This window comes from Rhinoraja longicauda, chromosome 27 (assembly GCF_053455715.1).
Source record: "Rhinoraja longicauda isolate Sanriku21f chromosome 27, sRhiLon1.1, whole genome shotgun sequence".
Lineage (NCBI taxonomy): Eukaryota > Metazoa > Chordata > Chondrichthyes > Rajiformes > Arhynchobatidae > Rhinoraja > Rhinoraja longicauda.
The window spans coordinates 11,384,731-11,404,823 of NC_135979.1; the positions used below are offsets into that span (position 1 = coordinate 11,384,731).

At 43.1% G+C, this 20,093-nt stretch overlaps 1 protein-coding gene across 8 annotated transcripts; it reads right to left on the bottom strand.

The window, feature by feature from the left end:
• Positions 1-66: 66 nt before the first annotated feature.
• On the bottom strand, positions 67-19,288 carry dhdds (dehydrodolichyl diphosphate synthase). Of its 8 annotated transcripts, none has more exons than XM_078423203.1 (9): positions 19,148-19,288; positions 14,507-14,741; positions 13,120-13,236; positions 12,492-12,634; positions 8,916-9,032; positions 7,749-7,850; positions 7,211-7,325; positions 2,901-3,008; positions 67-1,446 (listed from the first exon to the last, which is right to left on the bottom strand). In XM_078423203.1, exons 2-9 carry the CDS (start codon positions 14,567-14,569, stop codon positions 1,195-1,197), a joined length of 1,017 nt encoding a protein of 338 aa, XP_078279329.1. In that variant the 5' UTR covers positions 14,570-14,741; positions 19,148-19,288; the 3' UTR covers positions 67-1,194. The 8 variants fall into 8 exon arrangements, with proteins under 8 accessions (XP_078279329.1, XP_078279321.1, XP_078279324.1 ...); XM_078423195.1 differs by lacking the exon at positions 19,148-19,288 and adding an exon at positions 18,960-19,125; XM_078423198.1 differs by lacking the exon at positions 19,148-19,288 and adding an exon at positions 18,974-19,122.
• Between the last annotated feature and the right edge of the window lie 805 nt (positions 19,289-20,093).

Here is a 20,093-nt window from a genome sequence, read left to right on the forward strand (position 1 = left end):
AAGGACTTACATTCAGTTGTCCAGCACACATTAATATATCTAATCTCTTAAATACTTAACACGCAATTGATTTTATTATTATTCTGGCATAATTTTTAATCTCAGAATAGGCAGAAACTGCATGCAAAGTCCATTCTGTGACTGGAATAGACAATGCTTGGAGCAGACCGTAAAATGATACTGATTCACTGCAAAGGAGAAACACTTCTTGTAATAATGGACTCCACATAAGAGGATCTGTACAAATATTTTGCATCACATTTCTCAGATATTCAAGTTTTCACCTGAAAAAGTAATTCACTGAAATGGGAACCGCAAGATTACTCACGACTTACATCTCCCAGTAGGTCAGGATTTTGATGAGATTCATTTGCCACTGATTGCAATTTGAGTTCCAGTTCTAATGTGCGAGTTACAGAACGTGCTATTGTCTGTACGCAGACATCATTCAACCATTGTGATCACAGGGTGTCACAAGACTGCTGCATGGGAGGAATTAGGGGGGAACGGCAGCTGTTTAGTGAATCAAACTGTCACACAACCATCTTGATGATGGTGGTGCAAGGGTGGCAAGTTTTACTAATGGGGGGAAAGAGACATTGGTAACAAAGTGTTTCAAATCATTGTTGAGGTAAGGATAGAGGACTAACACCAGCGCTAGGAAGGTGTTGCTGTAGTTCAAATTGCAAACAATTGATGGGTACAAGGTATCCCACCATCAGTGGGAGAGAGTCAGAATGTCACTTGTATGGTAAGTGCACCATAACATTTTTATCTTTAGCACCAGGTTGGCACAAAAGTATGGTTATTACATATTTCCATTCCACCAGGCACTAAGAAATTAAAAAAATATTCAACCTCCATGTCAGAGTATGATATCTCGCAACATAGTGTGGCTGCAGGATTTTAGCAGAAGCCATTTGCATTTCCGGTGGGAGCCATCAAGCCATCACTTTTTCTTCATGTTACATACATAAGGAGGCAGCTGCACTCTACTAGCTCATTGGTCAAGAGTGAGAAACTTGCTAGAAAGGAATTAAGAGATGAGATCGTGCATTCAGCACTCCGTGCTAAATGGATAGTGGAGCTATTTGGATCGACAACATCAGCAGTCCCACCACAGATACATAATTTTTCACCAACTTACATAATGGGTATTTTTTCCTATTGTCTTATGTGTGAAGCTAACAAGATCTATACACGTAGAAACGATGTGGAGCCCTTAACAAGGTCTGTAAGAAATGTTTTCCTTTTGTTCTCCAGCTCCAGTAGAAAGTTGGAGACTCTTTCCTCCCGTTCCCTGGTGTACTTTAGGATTAGTTCCTGTTTGCAGTCTGTGCCTCCCATCTCCCCTGCCTTGCCAGGCTGTGTCTGTTCCAGCACACAGGTATGATCTATGTCCAATTGTTGCTGCTGATATGCTGCCTCCTGCAACATTTTTGCTTTCTGAAAAATAAAGTTTAATTAATCTCACATGCAAAACTTAAATTTGGCAGATGTGTACACATTTATTGTTGAGTGATTCTGCATTTAGTTTAGTTATACAGAGCAGAGACAGGCCCTTCGGCCCACCGTGTCCATGCTGATCAACGATCCCCGCACATTAACACTATCCTAAACACACTAGGGACAATTTACATTTATACCAAGCCAATTAACCTACAAACCCATACGTGTGGAAGGAAACTGATGACCTCGGAGAAAACCCATGCGGAATCGTGGAGAACATACAAACTCCGTACAGACAGCACCAGTAGTCAGGATCAAACCAGGGTCTCTGGTGCTGCAAGCTCTGTAAGGCAGCAACTCTACCGCTGTGCCACCATGCCGCCTATGTGTATGTTACTAAAAGTCCAACTTGCAGTATCCATATGGTAGGCAGATAACAACTGTAATCCCGACAAAAATTGGACGTCATACATTACATACTTATTCTACAAATTGCTGGAAGTACTCAGCTGGTCCGTGGAGGAAACGAACAGGTGAAGATAGACACAAAATGCTGGAGTAACTCGGCGGGACAGGCAGCAACTCTGGAGAGAAGGAATGGTCGACGTTTCGCATCGAGACCACTCTTCAGACCGAGAGTCAGCCATGAGGCCCGTGAAGAGACCCTGAGAGACCCGTGAAGTTTCAGTTTGTGACTCTTAGTCTCATTCATTCATTCATCTGAAGATGGGTCCTGACCCAAAACATCACCTATTCATCTGCATCTTGTGTCTACAAACCAACTGTGCACAGCTTAAATTGGGCAGGAGAGACGCCATTGATCCACATCAGATAGTTAAATTACAGGCGATGGTTTCTAGAGCCATGCTGAATTTGTTTAAAAAGTCATTAAGGTCCTGCTGAAGACATGGGACCTTAGTGACTTTTAAACAAATTCAATATGGCTCTTGAAACCTTCACATATAATTCATCTATCTGAAGAGAATAGTGCCAGTAAACTCCGGGATGGAACTATTTGAGCTGTGTACAATTGGTTTGGAGATGCAAGGAACTGCAGATGTATGAATCTTCGACAAAACCGAAAGTACTAGAGGAACTCAGCACTTCAAGCAGCACCTGGGGAGGGAATGAACAGGCGACATTTTGGATCAGGGTCCTTCTTCAGACCCGACCCGAAATGTTGCCTGTAAATTCCCTCCCAGATACTGCCTGACCCACTGAGTTCCTTCAGCATTCCATGGTATGCTCAAGCTTCATTCATCCGCAGTTTCTTATGGCTCCAAGTGCAGATTGATTGCTCAACTGAGGAAGCTTTGTTTGTATGGTTTCAGTGCATCTTGCAGGACCAAGGTAACAAAGAAACCTAATTTTCTTGTTCCTCTTTCCGTATCCACTACACTTCAATGCCCTCCTTTCCAACCCAACAAATCTTACGAGAGAAGAGCACTCACCTGAAGGGCGGGATAGTTGACCTGATACTGCAATATGGCCTGACACAGATTCCAGAAAGAATATTCTGGCCACAACACAGGCTGGAACACCAAGCATGAATGAGAGGTCTGTAAAGGCAAACAATTATTATTCAATTGATGATTGGAAATAATGAATAAAACATTGAAAGACAAAAATGGAGTGCACTGCCCGAAAGGATGGTGGATAGAAATTCGGCATTGCCCTTCGGAGGAGTTGGAGTAAGCTGATGGAGAAATCTAGTGAATGGAATAATTGGATTGCTCTTTCAAAGAATCAATGTGGACCCAGAGTAAATTGGACTTGAATCTTCGCAGGAAAAATAATCAGTAATGAAACAATGGGTGGTCTGAACAGTGGAGATGCTTTAGGTGCAGCGTTGCGCCATTCTCATGAGGAGGTGGGGTAAGGTGAAGGAAGGAAAATTAAAGCCAGATACTTTGCAGGACTAAAAAGGATAGGAGAAAAATAAAAAAGGGAAATTATATATTCTAGGGAACCAGGGCAATTGCAGGAAGTGTAGGGCAGAGGTAAAAAAAAAAGACAAAGAGTAACACGAGAGAAAAAAACAATTGGCAGCAAACATAAAAGGGAATCCAACCTGAATTGTTTTGAGTAGCATCAAATAAAGATGAGACCATAGGTATTGTTCATAAGAGCAAACAGAGTTTTTTTTTAAAGTCCTTTATATCACTGGAGCATGGCGACTCTTTACGTGCTGATCCCAGAGGAGGATCTACTATCATCCAAGACAATCACCCTACTCTTTTAAATCTCTCTCCACCTGTAAATAACTTTTGTACTTAAGTTTGGCTTGATTGTATTTATGTACAGTGTTATCTGATTTGACTGGATATCATACAAAAACAATGCTTTTCACTATAACATGTGACAATAATAAACCTAAACCACAAGAGATCAATAGCTAAAGATGACACTTATAGAAATGATTGCAAATTGTTGTACTACGACCCTTCCCAGGTTGTGATAGTGTTCGATTCCTAAGAATTGTTCATAATTTGAACAGTTCACAACTCATAAATGTGGCCGCCAACCAATTTCCCACAAGCAGAGGATATCTGCAGCCCACCGCAGTGACAAAGAGATCCTGCTAGTCTCCCAAACACTGGATGGTATGTATGGCTGTCCATAACTCGGGCATTCGTAAACTGAGGAGGACCTGTCGTTAGGAAACCGATTCATTCTAATGAAAGGTATTTAACCTAGAGCACCAGCTGTTTTTCCATCCACATATGCTACCACAGATTCCATCCACAAATACACCTGCAGTGTATTTTGGCCATTTTCTGATTTTATTTCAAATTTCCAGCTATTTTGCTATTGTCGTAAATAAGTTGAACAGCAAAAGGAACAACTGGGATGATAGGAGTTCTCTCCCGTTGACTAAAGTGACCAGTGGCATTTATATTGTTGTCACACCTATTCACCAAATTATTAATGACTTACGTGACAGAATAGTGAACAGTTTATCCAAATTTCTGGTAATAAAAGTTTGGTTGAAGAATCTGTTGACTGGGAGACTTGTGTTAAAATTTAGAGCCAGATCCATTAGGTGTAATCTTAGGAAAAAAAATACAAGTTGAAACTCTGGTCCGCCATTTTGTGGTCTGGCAGCTCCCATATTTTGAATCTGTAGTACAGATCTGTGCTCATTAACCAATTCTAGCCAAGATCCAACTGAGAACCAACTAAGATCTAACCGAGATCTAAAATTAGCAGATCTATACTAATCTGTGCAACTTTTGGAATCCCAGACGATAACTATTTCAGCCAATTTACAGAAATGTTGGGTTACAGACAGTTCTTGCAACCCTAGCGTAGCCCCGGGGGATTGTTCATACTTTAAAACAGCTGTTACGGGGAAGATGCTGGTTTGGGCGCATGCAATTTCCATTGTCAGGTCCCAAGCGTGCAAGAAAAGAAAGTTTAATCCTGTAATTCCAATGTATGGTAAAACTATGGAATCTTCTTTTGGAAGTGGCATTCAATGTTGGTTCATCAGTTAATTTTAAAACTGAGATTGATACATTTTTATTAGCCAAAGATATTAAGGGATATGTAGTTAGGTCATAGCAGCAATGATTTCACTGAATTTCACTGACAAATTTAAGGGATTATTTGAAAATCAAAATAAAATCTTGCAGATGCTAGGAATTAAAAGCTAAAACAGAAAATATTGGAGATACTCAGCAGGTCAGGCTATATTTAAGGAGGTGGCTCTAGAAATAGTGGACGCATTGGTGATCATTTTCCAATGTTCTATAGACTCAGGATCAGTTCCTGTGGATTGGAGGGTAGCTAATGTTATCACACCTTTTAAGAAAGGAGGGAGAGAGAAAACAGGAAATAATAGACCAGTTAGTCTGACATCAGTGGTGGGGAAAATGCTGGAGTCAATTATAAAAGACGAAATTGCAGAGCATTTGGATAGCAGTAACAGGATTGTTACGAGTCAGCATGGATTTACGAAGGGGAAATCATGCTTGACTAATCTTCTGGAATTTTTTGAGGATGTAACTAAGAAAATTGACAGGGGATGTGGTGTACCTCGACTTTCAGAAAGCCTTTCTGACAAGGTCCCACATAGGAGATTAGTGGGCAAAATTAGAGCACATGGTATTGGGGGTAGGGTACTGACATGGATAGAAAATTGGTTGACACACAGAAAGCAAAGAGTGGGGATAAATGGGTCCCTTTCAGAATGGCAGGCAGTGACTAGTGGGGTACCGCAAGCTCGGTGCTGGAACCACAGCTATTTACAATATACATTAATGACTTGGATGAAGGGATTAAAAGTACCATTAGCAAATTTGCAGATGATACAAAGCTGGGTGGTAGTGTGAGCTGTGAGAAAGATGCTATGAGGTTGCAGGGTGACTTGGACAGGTTGTGTGAGTGGGGGGATGCATGGCAGATGCATTTTAATGTGGATAAGGGTGAGGTTATCCACTTTGGTTGTAAGAATAAGAAGGCAGATTATTATCTGAATGGTGTCAAGTTAGGAAAAGGGGACGTACAACGAGATCTGGGTGTCCTAGTGCATCAGTCACTGAAAGGAAGCATGCAGGTACAGCAGGCAGTGAAGAAAGCCAATGGAATGTTGGCCTTCATAACAAGAGGAGTTGAGTATGAGCAAAGAGATCCTTCTGCAGTTGTATAGGGCCCTAGTGAGACCGCACCTGGAGTACTGTGTGCAGTTTTGCTCTCCAAATTTGAGGAAGGATATTCTTGCTATTGAGGGCGTGCAGCGTAGGTTTATTAGGTTAATTCCCGGAATGGCGGGACTGTCATATGTTGAAAGACTGGAGCGGCTAGGCTTGTATACACTTGAATTTAGAAGGATGAGAGGGGATCTTATCGAAAAGTATAAGATTATTAAGGGGTTGGACACGTTAGAGGCAGGAAACATGTTCCCAATGTTGGGGGAGTCCAGAACAAGGGGCCACAGTTTAAGAATAAGGGGTAGGCCATTTAGAACGGAGATGAGGAAAAACATTTTCAGTCAGAGAGTTGTAAATCTGTGGAATTCACTGCCTCAGAAGGCAGTGGAGGCAAATTCTCTGAATGCATTCAAAAGAAAGCTAGATAGAGCTTTTAAGGATAGCGGAGTCAAGGGGTATGGGGAGAAGGCAGGAATGGGGTACTGATTGAGAATGATCAACCATGATCACATTGAATGGTGGTGCTGGCTCGAAGGGCCAAATGGCCTACTCCTGCACCTATTGTCTATATTGTCAGACGAAGAGTCTCCTACGTCAAATGTTTATTCCGTTTCTCTTTCCTCAGATGCTGCCTAAACTGCTGAGTATTTCCAGTATTTTCTGTTTTTATTTGAGGGGTTAATTGATTTTACATGTTCACCTGTCTTGTTTCAGTATTCACAATCAAACCAGTTCCATCTATGTTTAAAATAACAAAAAGTGTAAAATTTTATTAATAAAATTAAAGCGATGGTGTTTAATACATTCTCCAACACAGTAAAAAAAATGTATTGTGCACTTTCTAATTGAAATGCTTTCTGTTTTGGTGATTAGAATTTAGCTTAAAATGGATTAATTTTTGCATGTTTCACAGACATCTGGAATATGAGAATTTTCAATCCTTGTGATCCCGAGTACAGATTGCCTTGTACATTTAGTTATTAAAATCTTGGATAGAGGCTTAAAATGCATGATTCCCAAACGCAGAATGCATGTTCATCAAAAATTAGCAGAATGGGTCAACTGGTGGTGAGAATTTGTAAACAAATGTTCCCACGTCAGATCCTTACCTGCCACAACAGAAAGTCACTGAGACGAACCTCTCCAGATGTCCGAATCAGCAGGTCTGGGTCTGGGGAACTGCTCGAGTACAGGCACTTGCCCAGCAAAGTCTCAGAAAGGTCACTGGGACACAAAATATTAGAGATTATTGCCTTGAAATAGTGCAGGAAACACTGGTGCAATATCCTTGAAGTGCACCATCACAAACACAACCACCATAGTCACAATAAAATGTACTCCTCATCTCCCAAACTCTCCCTCCCTCTGCCAGACCCCACAACCAGCACTTTCTAATCAACACCACCCCCACCACTACATGGCACTCTTCCCTCACCCCCTCTATGCTTAATATTGTCCAGTCTCTGCTCCCACCAATATCCCCACTATTCATTCCCATCCTCACACCTCCCATTAGTACAATCCACCAACTCCCCAGGTTCTACAATGTTTACTTCCAACCTTAGCTCAACTACTGACCCTGTCTACCACAGAGTGGGGGAGACTTAACTTCTCTGTTTCCATGTGCACTTGGTGAAGGAATATTACCTGGGTCTCAATAACCCGTCCTCAACTCCCAGCGCCATTTCACTGACAGCACTGGTGATCTCATGCCGAGAGGTGTAGGCAAAGCACACGTTCAGGAAACATCTGAAATAAAGCCAAACCATTAATGGAACCACATCCATTCCTGCTAGTGCTTGGAAGACAGTCGTACAGTAAACCCTTGGTTTTACAGACCTCATTATAACGGATTTCGCTTATAGCGATTGAAATCTGTTGTAACAGAGGTGTCCATTCATTTTGGACAGGTCAGGAAACGTTGGTATTTTATAAGGGTCCGAAAACTTCAGAATTGAAAATAGTTAAATAGCTTCATAAAATGGAGATTTACTGTGTGCCTGATAGTTAACCTCTGACAGGTACTACAGACCGAGACCCGAGACCAGTGAACGGGTCGGTACTCAGTGGACGGGGGGGAGAGAAATAAAGATGGGCTGAAAAGATTCCCTCCTCATGAATAATGGAACGATCTCTTAGCCTGAACACCTCGTTCACATCTGGAAACAACAAATATTTTGGGTTTGCTTGCACTTTGAACTCGAATTGGGTGATCATCTTTTAATGTTAAAGTTAGTGGATGGCCTCTCTCCCCTGGAGCAGGAAGTGACAGAGAAACGCCATTAATTCTGGGATCTGGGGCTTAATAAGTTAGAAGATTTGTCTATCTGTGGGGCAACACAGCAGAGCAGTGGGTAGAGCTGATGCATCCCAACGCCAGAGACCCGGATGTGATCCTGACCTCAGGTGCTGTCTGTGTGTTGCTGTAGTTTCCTCCCACATCCCAAAGACGCACGAGTCATTTGGTAATTAGCCTCTGTGTGTCAGGAGACTATTTATCTAGTGTGTCGGGAGTGCAGGCAAAAGTGGGATAACAGAACTACAGTAGTGTGAACGGGTGATCGATGGTTGGCATGGAGTCAATGGACCAAAGGGCCTGTTACTATACTGTGTCTCTAAACTAAGCTTAATCCGATGACATGACTTTCTCTCCCGTTTCTGCCTCAAAGTCACCCCTTGGTTATGGTTGACAATCGGCAATAATGGACACCATTCCGCTCTCCCCCCCTTCCCCCCTTCCCCACCCCTCCCCGGTCTGATATAACAAGGCTTTAACTTGTTGTATACACAAGTATACAGAGTAGAAATCCTTACTTGTTATAACTCTGTGTTGCTAGCATTGCCTGTGCAATCAGCTCCTGAATATCAACCGGCAATAAGCTCAGGTTTCCTAGGACTCTGATGCGAACACTGTACTTCTTCAAATTCTCCCTTGTGAACAAAAATTAAAGCCGTTCATTTATTATTAATATATACCACAGGAACATTTACACTTCTTATCTAGGAGAAACAGCACTGAGATGGGATAATAAGAGGAAATCATGCTTGACTAATCTTCTGGAATTCTTTGAGGATGTAACTAGGAAAATTGACAGGGGAGAGCCGGTGGATGTGGTGTACCTTGATTTTCAGAAAGCCTTTGACAAGGTTCCACATAGGAGATTAGTGGGCAAAATTAGAGCACATGGTATTGGAGGTAGGGTACTGACATGGATAGAAAATTGGTTGACACACAGAAAGCAAAGAGTGGGGATAAATGGGTCCCTTTCAGAATGGCAGGCAGTAACTAGTGGGGCATCGCAAGGCTCGGTGCTGGGACCGCAGCTAATTACAATATACATTAATGACTTGGATGCAGGGATTAAAAGTACCATTAGCAAATTTGCAGATGATACAAAGTTAGGTGAACTGTGAGGAAGATGCTACGAGGTTGCAGGGTGACTTGGACAGGTTGTGTGAGTGGGCGGATGCATGGCAGATGCAGTTTAATGTGGATAAGTGTGAGGTTATCCACTTTGGTGGTAAGAATAGGAAGGCAGAGTATTATCTGAATGGTGTCAAGTTAGGAACAGGGGACGTACAACGAGATCTGGGTGTCCTAGTGCATCAGTCACTGAAAGGAAGCATGCAGGTACAGCAGGCAGTGAAGAATGCCAATGGAATGTTGGCCTGCATAACAAGAGGAGTTAAGTATAGGAGCAAAGAGGTCCTTCTGCAGTTGTACAGGGCCCTAGTGAGACCGCACCTGGAGTACTGTGTGCAGTTTTGGTCTCCAAATTTGAGGAAGGATATTCTTGCTATTGAGGGCGTGCAGCGTAGGTTTACTAGGTTAATTCCCGGAATGGCGGGACTGTCATATGTTGAAAGACTGGAGCGACTAGGCTTGTATACACTGGAATTTAGAAGGATGAGAGGAGATCTTATCGAAACGTATAAGATTATTAAGGGGTTGGACACGTTAGAGGCAGGAAACATGTTCCCAATGTTGGGGGAGTCCAGAACAAGGGGCCACAGTTTATTTAAGAATAAGGGGTAGGCCATGTAGAACTGAGATGAGAAAAAACCTTTTCAGTCAGAGAGTTGTGAATCTGTGGAATTCTCTGCCTCAGAAGGCAGTGGAGGCCAATTCTCTGAATGCATTCAAGAGAGAGCTAGATAGAGCTCTTAAGGATAGCGGAGTCAGGGGGTATGGGGAGAAGGCAGGAACGGGGTATTGATTGAGAATGATCAGCCATGATCACATTGAATGGCTCGAAGGGCCGAATGGCCTCCTCCTAATGAATAGCTAATGTAACCCCACTTTTTAAAAAGGATGGGAGAGAGAAAACGGGGAATTATAGACCAGTTAGCCTAACATCGGTAGTGGGGAAAATGCTAGAGTCAGTTATTAAAGATGTGATAGCATCACATTTGGAAAGTGGTGAAATCATCGGACAAAGTCAGCATGGATTTACAAAAGGCAAATCATGTCTGACGAATTTTATAGAATTTTTCGAGGATGTAACTAGTAGAGTGGATAAGGGAGAACCAGTCGATGTGTTGTATCTGGACTTTCAGAAGGCCTTCAACAAGGTCCCACATAGGAGATTGGTGTACAAACTTAAAGCACACGGTATTGAGGGTTCAGTGTTGAGGTGGATAGAAAATTGGTTGGCGGACAGGAAGCAAAGAGTAGGAATAAACGGGTCCTTTTCGGAATGGCAGGCAGTGACTAGTGGGGTACGGCAAGGCTCAGTGCTGGGACCCCAGTTATTTACAGTGTATATTAATGATTTGGACGAGGGAATTGAATGCAACATCTCAAAGTTTGCGGATGACACGAAGCTGGGTGGATAGATTGGGCGTGTGGGCAAATGCATGGCAAATGCAATATAATGTGGATAAATGTGAGGTTATCCACTTTGGCGGCAAGAACAGGAAAGCAGAGTATTACCTGAATGGTGACCGATTAGGAGAGGGGGAGATGCAACGTGACCTGGGTGTCATGGTGCACCAGTCATTGAAGGCAAGCGTGCAGGTGAAGCAGGCAGTGAAGAAGGCGAATGGTATGTTGGCATTCATAGCAAGAGGATTTGAGTTTAGGAGCAGGGAGGTTCTACTGCAGGGCATTGGTGAGACCGCACCTGGAGTATTGTGTGCAGTTTTGTACAGGGCATTGGTGAGACCGCACCTGGAGTATTGTGTGCAGTTTTGGTCTCCTAATCTGAGGAAAGACGTTCTTGCCTTAGAGGGAGTACAGAGAAGGTTCACCAGATTGATCCCTGGGATGGCGGGACTTTCATATGAAGAAAGACTGGATAGACTAGGCTTGTACTCGCTGGAATTTAGAAGTCTGAGGGGGGATCTTATAGAAACATATAAAATTCTTAAGGGGTTGGAGAGGCTAGATGCGGGAAGATTGTTCCCGATGTTGGGGGCGTCCAGAACCAGGGGTCACAGCTTAAGGATAAGGGGGAAGTCTTTTAGGACCGAGATGAGAAAACATTTCTTCACACAGAGAGTGGTGAGTCTGTGGAATTCTCTGCCACAGAAGGTAGTTGAGGCCAGTTCATTGGCTATATTTAAGAGGGAGTTAGATGTGGCCCTTGTGGCTAAAGGGGTCAGGGGGTATGGAGAGAAGGCAGGTACAGGTTACTGAGCTGGATGATCAGCCATGATCATATTGAATGGCGGTGCAGGCTCGAAGGGCCGAATGGCCTACTCCTGCACCTATTTTCTATGTCTATGTTTCTCCTGCACCTATTGTCTATTGTCTGATGCAGATTCTATTACAGCATGTGATTTTCCATTCCAGTTTCTATATACTAAAAATAAAGTATCTTTTAATTAATTAAAATTAAAAAGGAAAATCTAGCAGAATTCTATTCTTTAGGTGTTAGAAGGGAGAATCTCATCAATCACTGGTACATTTAGTGGTGTTAAAGCACACATGGATATGAGCAGACTCTAGTTTCAAGGAGAAAGTCCAGAGGTGGATCAATATGGATGAGATGCATGAACTCTAACCCAGCGATAAGATAAGACTAAGAGCTGGAGTTCTCCCTCGTGACCACGAGTTATATACAGAGACACCAGGATCACTGCAGCTCTTTGCCTTGCCATTCCCGAGTAAGGGATCAGGGTTCACCTTTGAAGAAGAATCGGACAGAGTGTATGGGCTCCAATGACAGGTATTTTTGCTAAGGTTCAGAAACAGGACTTTTGCCAAAATACTATTAAAAGTAGCAGTAAAATAATGTTCTGGCTATGGCATGGAGTGCAACCTGTTTTTAGATTGTTTAGTTCAGTTTAGTTTATTGTCACAGGTACAGAGAAAAGCTTTTGTTGCGTGCTAACCAGTCGTTAATTATGCGTAGTTATTCAATGTGGTGTAATTTCCTGAAAACTTACTGTTCTTCAAGGAGTCTTGTGAACTTCTGCCGTGCAAGTTCCATCAACCCATCCACTTCTTCTTTGGAGCGTTTGAAATTCTCAATACTGAAAGCGTAAACTGTCACCTCTCGTATATTCAGATTCAAACACCACCGAAGGGTCTACAGTAGAACAACAACTTTGTGTAAGTTCAGTGCAATAGCTCACAGCACTCAAATCCCGTCAAAAACTCCCAGTTTTTCAACAATTCTAACTCAAGATTTTATTAGATCTGTTATCCATGTTATTTGGAGTCTCTTTTTAATCTGTCAGATCCAAATAATCAGTCCAAAAGTCTATGATATTTATCAGGAAGGAAGTTAACATGCTTCCCTTGGAGCATTGAGGTCTTGATATTTTGTTTGCTGAACCCAAATTTAACTTTTGAAAAATAAACTATATATTAAAAACAAAATTTCAAGAGGGCAGACAATATTCCAAAAAAAAGCTTGATGTTCCAATAAAAGGAGAATTTAAAAAATCAGAGAATTTAAAAAATCAGAAGCTCCCTAGATTATAAACACCACCCGATTATAAAGAACAAGTATCCTTATGCACTTATGCCACAAATAAGCATTTGACACATGAAACTGATGCCGCCTGTTACCTCAGCCAGTTTCTCAAAACCCTGGGAGTGGCCCTGTGCTCTCTCCACTCGACACTTCTGGGCATATCGTCTATTCCCATCCATGATGAAGGCCACGTGCTGAGGCATTGGACCAACCTGCAGAACAGAAATAAAATGTTTCTTCCCTGTAAAATAACTAATTATTCAGGTAAAGACATGAAGTGCTGGAATAACTCAGCGGGTCTGGTAGCATCTCTGAAGAACATGGATAGGTGACGTTCCAGGTCGAGACCCTTCTTCAGTATGAAGAATGGTCCTGACCCAAAATGCACTGTGTCTTTTTTTGTAGATCACTATCTGCAGTTCCTTGTTTCCACTAATTATTCAGGTACTTTTAATGTGGGATCATACAGTGAGAAACCAATCACTGAAATCCAGATCAACTGGCTCAATGCATTGTCCTATAACAGTGAACAATCCTCTCTATGAAATGCATGATTGAATATGACTATGACCTGCAAAAACCAAATAGATTTCCCACACCCTGAGAAAACTGTTAAGAACTGATGCTAAATCATGTGGATGCTGGAAATCTGAAATACTCAACAGAGCAGACAGGATCTATGGAAAGACATTCCGAGCCCAGATCCTAAGTTTCTGATCTCACTGTCTGTGGCCTTCCACACTGTTGCAAAGAGGCCCAACGTAGGCTCGTGAGACCACACCTCAGTTTTCACTCAGATACATTGAGCCTGCAGGACTCAATACTGAATTCTCCGATTGCAGATAACTTACTTTCTTTGACCACTTCTACTTGTCCCATGGGCCAGTCAATACATTACCCTGACTTCCCAACATTGGCAACATATTACTCAAAGAAGCTCAAATGTCCATTCAGTTAGACATTACCACCATTTCACCCCATTACTGACATGCCCTTTGTTCTACCTATTACCCTACCGCACTTTCTGTTACTCAAGAGTAACTCGTGTTCACTTTCTCAGCTTGGATGAAGGTTCTCCTAACTGAAAGATTAAATGGTTTCACTCTCCAAAGATGCTGCTGGGCTGGCTGAGATCTTTCAGCATTTGTTTTTAGGCTCTTGGAGATCAGTTCAGTAGAGTACCTATTTTCCCACCACAGGTCACATGAGCAGTATTTATTCTCAATTATGTAGGCAGTGAGTCTACACCAACAACACATGACAGCAGTGATGCCTATCACATGCAACGACTATACTTTCAGGGAGAGATTCTCTGCAATCCAAATGAACAGAGGAATATGCTTCAGCAATCAGCAACTCTAGCAGAGGACTGAAATGGAAAATGAATGCATAATTTTTTTAATTTTAATTAAGTGATTAATTTTCACGCTTAGTGGAATCCCTTGACTTTCTATCTCCTTAAAAAGAAATGAATACATTTACCTTTAGAACGGATGCACACAACCTCTCTACAAAGTTCAGCTCTGCCTCCTGGATCCAAGCCATACTGTGCTGAATGGCTTTCACTGTAGACACCGAGTCAGTGGTATTCTATAATCTGGGAGACGAGTTGATTATGATACACCACAAAGGATCAGGTGATGCACTCCTTCTCAATGGAGCTTCCCGACTTCCTGCAGGATGCTAGCCTCCAGGCTAAAGGGAAGCTAATTATTCACTAAAGGGAAGACCAGAAATATCACGATTATTAAAATAGAAGTCAGTCCAGCTCCCTCAATCTCCACAAGGATTTGTATTATATTGTATACAATTTAATCACAATTCTGAATATTGTACTTTAAGATGGAGGCAATGCCTGAATAAGAGTACATCTCAGCCAAGGTGAAATGAGGAATAAAGGCAGAGAAGATTGAGAGGAATTTTAATTCATACATTTAGAGTTTAAGGCTCTGAAATATCCTGAGATCACACATTTAAAACCATTAGTCAAAGAACCAGATGTGAAGCACTTGATGATCTGGATGCACAGCCTGGATTGATGGTAGAAGCCGATTGCTTAGGAACTTTCAAAAGGTAATTCAAAATGTATTTCAAAAGGATTTATCTGCAGACTTCACCTGAAAATTTAAATGGACAACCCTTCCAAAAGGCAGCATAAGCATAATAAGCTGATAACGCCTCCTGCAACAATACCATCTCTGAATCTGAAGATTTGGAAGACAGGTCCCAAATACCCGAACATAAAAATGTTTGCCTCACACTTTCAATCCCGTATTGAGGAAGCGTTACACTGTCATCTGTAAAATTGGACCTTAAAATAGGACCCCATGTGATTTTTTTTAGGTGGTCATAAAAGATCTCACAGCATATCTCACAAAAAATCCCCAAACACCTGTCCAACAGATCAGAACAGAAACACTCTTCAGGAGTCAGGTGTGGATTTGTCAATGACCACTGACCGCAGAAGACTTCATGAACAGAAATACAGAGGCTACACTGCAAGATGCAAACCATTGGTTAGCTGCAAAAATAGGATGGCCAGGTTACAGATTGCCAAGAAGTACTTAAAGGAGCAACCACAGTTCTGGAAAAAGGTCTTGTGGACAGATGAGACGAAGATTAACTTATATCAGAGTGATGGCAAGAGCAAAGTATGGAGGAGAGAAAGAACTTCCCAAGATACAAAGCATAAAACCTAATTTGTGAAACACAGTGGTGAGGGTGTTATGGCCTGGGCATGTATGGCTGCTGAAGGTACTGGCTCACTTATCTTCATTGATGATACAACTGCTGATGGTAGTAGCATAATGAATTCTGAAATGTGTAGACACATCCTATCTGCTCAAGTTCAAACAAATGCCTCAAAACTCATTGGCCAGCGGTTCATTCTACAGCAAGACAATGATCCCAAACATACTGCTAAAGCAACAAAGGAGTTTTTCAAAGCTAAAAAAATGGTAAATTCTTGAGTGGCCAAGTCAATCACCCGGTCTGAACCCAACTGAGCATGTCTTTTATATGCTGAAGAGAAAACTGAAGGGGACTAGCCCCTAAAACAAGCATAAGCTAAAGATGGCTGCAATACAGGCCTGGCAGAGCATCACCAGAGAAGACACCCAGCAACTGGTGATGTCCATGAATCGCAGACTTCAAGCAGTCATTGCATGCAAAGGATATGCAACAAAATAATAAACATGACTATTTTTATTTACATGACATTGCTGTGTCCCAAACATTATGGTGCTCTGAAATGGGGGGACTATGTATAAACGCTGCTGTAATTTTTACATGGTGAACCCGAACTGTATAAAAATGGCCTTTATTGAAATCTGACAATGTGCACTTTGGCCACTTGATTTTTTCTATTACAAATCTCAAACTGTGGAGTACAGAGGGAAATAAATAAATGATGGGTCTTTGTCCCAAACATTATGGAGGGCACTGTATGTGGATCATGTGCAGGCAGATGAGATTAGTTTATATTGGCATCATATATGGCACAGATACGGTGGACCGAACGGCCTGTTCCTGCGCTGTACTGATCTATGTGTAGGAAGGAACTGCGGATGCTGGTTTACACTGAAGATAGATACAAAAAGCTGGAGTAACCCAGCGGGTCAGGCAACATCTCTGGAGAAAAGGAATAGGTGATGTTTCGGATCAAGATCCTTCTTCAGACTCAGACTGTTCTATGTTCCATGATTGAGACCTCAAAGATCTGTGGTCCCAAGATATTATACATTTAAAATTGAGAATAACCAAAGGAAAATGAAGGACGAGACACGTTAAACCATTACCCTGTGCAATAGGAAGCAGACTCCCAAAGATACACATTTACCCTTCCATACCTCTAGTCTCTCTCTCCCCAGAATTTCAGTCTGAATTGAGTCCTAGAGGCATACAGCATTGAAACAGGTCCTTCGACCCAACTTGCCCACACTAGCCAACATGTCCCAGCAACAAGTCCCACCTGCTTGTGTTTGGCCCACCTCCCTCCAAACCTGTCCTATCCATGTATTTGTGTAACTATTTCTTAACGTTGTGATAGTCTCTGCCCCAACTACCTCCTCTGGCAGCTCTTTCCATAAGCCCACCACCCTTTGTGTGAAAAAGTTACCCACCAGATTCCTATTAATTTTTTTCCCCTTCACCATAAACATATGTCCTCTGGTCCTCAATTCCCCCATTCTGGGCAAGAGACTCAGTGTATCTACCCGATCTATTCTTCTCATGATTTTATACACCTTGATAAGATCACCCGTCATCCACATGCAGTCCAAGGCATAGAGTCCCAGCCTACTCAACCTCTCTCTATAGCTCAGAGCATCGAATCCTGGCAACATAACAGAGCATATCCTGGCAACATAACAGAGCATATCCTGGCAACATAAAGCTAGCGGAGTCAGGGGGTATGGGGAGAAGGTAGGAACGGGGTACTTATTGTGAATGATCAGCCATGATCACATTGAATGGCTCGAAGGGCCGAATGGCCTACTCCTGCACCTATTGTCTAACATCTTTGTAAATCTTCTCTGTACTCTTTCCAGCTTGACAACATCTTTTCTGTAACACGGTGCCCAGAACTGAACGCAACCTATATATTAAACCTCTCGTTTGTTATCTTGTTTGTGACTGAACTTCAGCCAAACCGGTACACGATAGCGCGACAATGTTAGGCCCACCTTACTCACCATTGTCACTTTAGTGATAATGCAAGTAGTTTTATTGAAATTGGTCTTATATTTTTAGTTATTCACATTTTAAAGTTTAAAAGGAGGGGAGGGGGAGGGAGTGGAGAAGAGGGGAGGGAGTGGGGAAGAGGGGAGGGAGTGGGGAAGAGGGGAGGGAGTGGGGAAGAGGGGGGGGGAGTGGGGAAGAGGGGGGGGAGTGGGGAAGAGGGGGGGGGAGTGGGGAAGAGGGGAGGGGTGGGGAAGAGGGGGGGAGTGGGGAAGAGGGGGGGAGTGGGGAAGAGGGGAGGGAGTGGGGAAGAGGGGAGGGAGTGGGGAAGAGGGGAGGGGTGGGGAAGAGGGGAGGGGGAGGGGAAGAGGGGAGGGGGAGGTTGAGGAGAGTGGGGAGGACAGGGAGCTGCACCAATGCAGGAGAGGTTTGGGCCCAACTAGTACTCTATAAATGCGGCCTCACCAACGTCTTATATAACTTCAACAAGACCTCCCAACATCTATACTCAATGTGAAGGAAGGAAATGCAGATGCTGGTTTACACCGAAGATAGGCACAAAATGCTGGAGTAACTCAGCGGAATAGTTCTCGACCCGAAACGTCACCCATTCCTTCTATCCGGATAGACGCAAAATAGACACTGGAGTAACTTAGTGGGACAGGCAGCATCTCTGGAGACGTTTCGAGTGGAGACCCTTCTTCAGACTGAAAGTCACGGGATAGCTATACTATCCAGATGCTGCTCGTTCCGCTGAGTTAGTTACTCAAGTATTTTGTGTCTATCTATACAAAAATGCACAGACTGTTAAAGTCCAATGTGCCAAAAGCCTTTTTGACCTGAAGGTAGAGAGGGTGGTCAAAACCCGAAACGACACCTTTTCTCCAGAGATGCTGCCTGACCCGCCGAGTTACCCCAGCATTTTGTGTCTATCTTCGGTGTAAACCAGCAGATGCAGTTCCTTCAAACACAGCGGCCATCTCCTGTGCCTTTCCACCTTGCTGTTATCCCGCCCACATCCCCACGCTCTCGGAGACGGAGCCAAACACCGATCGGGCCTCTGCTCTGCTGCTGATCGACCGCGGCTGGGCCCAATAGGGAACAGCAACGTCTGCCAACGCGCCCAGGCCGCCGGTCGGCCGATCGCACTCGCCGCTGACTCTGAGGTCGGCGACTGCCGATGAGTTCACTCCGCTGCCTCCACGTCCCGGTAAGGGACAGCCTTCCTTCGCCGCCTCCCGTTCCCGCCCGCACTTACGGAGCCGCCGGTACCTGCGCTCCAGGCGCTGCCTGCCTGATGATCTCCGCCTCACGCCTGCGTCAAACCGTCTCACCGCCGTCCTTCCCTGATATCAGTCCGCAGTCTACAATTATTCCATTCTCAGAGTATTTAACAACATCAGTTATTGAATCAGCCATTGGGGTTGGATTATGTGAAACTTCCACCTTCTGTCAACGCTTTCCTTCATATCGAAGCACTTTTGTTGTGGGCCTTGTGGCTAAAGGGATCAGGGGGTATGGAGAGAAGGCAGGTACAGGTTACTGAGCTGGATGATCAGCCATGATCATATTACATGGGGGGTGCAGGCTCGAAGGGCCGAATGGCCTACTCCTGCACCTATTTTCTATGTCTATGTTTCTCCTGCACCTATTGTCTATTGTCTGATGCAGATTCTATTACAGCATGTGATTTTCCATTCCAGTTTCTATATACTAAAAATAAAGTATCTTTTAATTAATTAAAATTAAAAAGGAAAATCTAGCAGAATTCTATTCTTTAGGTGTTAGAAGGGAGACCCTTCTTTGTTGTGGGCCTATTTGCTCAGGGAGCTCGGTTCAGACAGAGTAATGTCGACCCGAAACGTCACCCATTCCTTCTCTCCTGAGATGCTGCCTGACCTGCTTGAGTTACTCCAGCATTTTGTGAATAAATACCGTCGGTTCAGACAGATGTAAACACCGAATGAATGGATGGACGATGCTGTTAGTGAGATGTGTACATTTATAATACAACACATGGGGTGTTAATATTGTACACAGACCACATTTAATTACAACGTCCTTGTTCCAGCAGATACTTCATAACAGTTATTACAGAAAATTATTAGCTGATGATAGATTTGTGGCATTGAAGGCTGATTAATAATAATATATTCCTTTATTCGTCCCACACCGGGGAAATTTACAGTGTTACAGCAGCAAAGTGGATAGCAAGAGAGTAAGAGATCATTCATTATAAATAAAAGATACATAAATTGTCATCAGTTTTCTGTGTGTTCTTAGCTGTTATTGTTGACTCGTCTGCTGGGAGCAGTGCTGGTTGTGCGGTCTCACAGCAGCGGGAAGGAAGGACCTCCTATACGTCTCCTTTACGCACTTGGGGTGAAGGAAT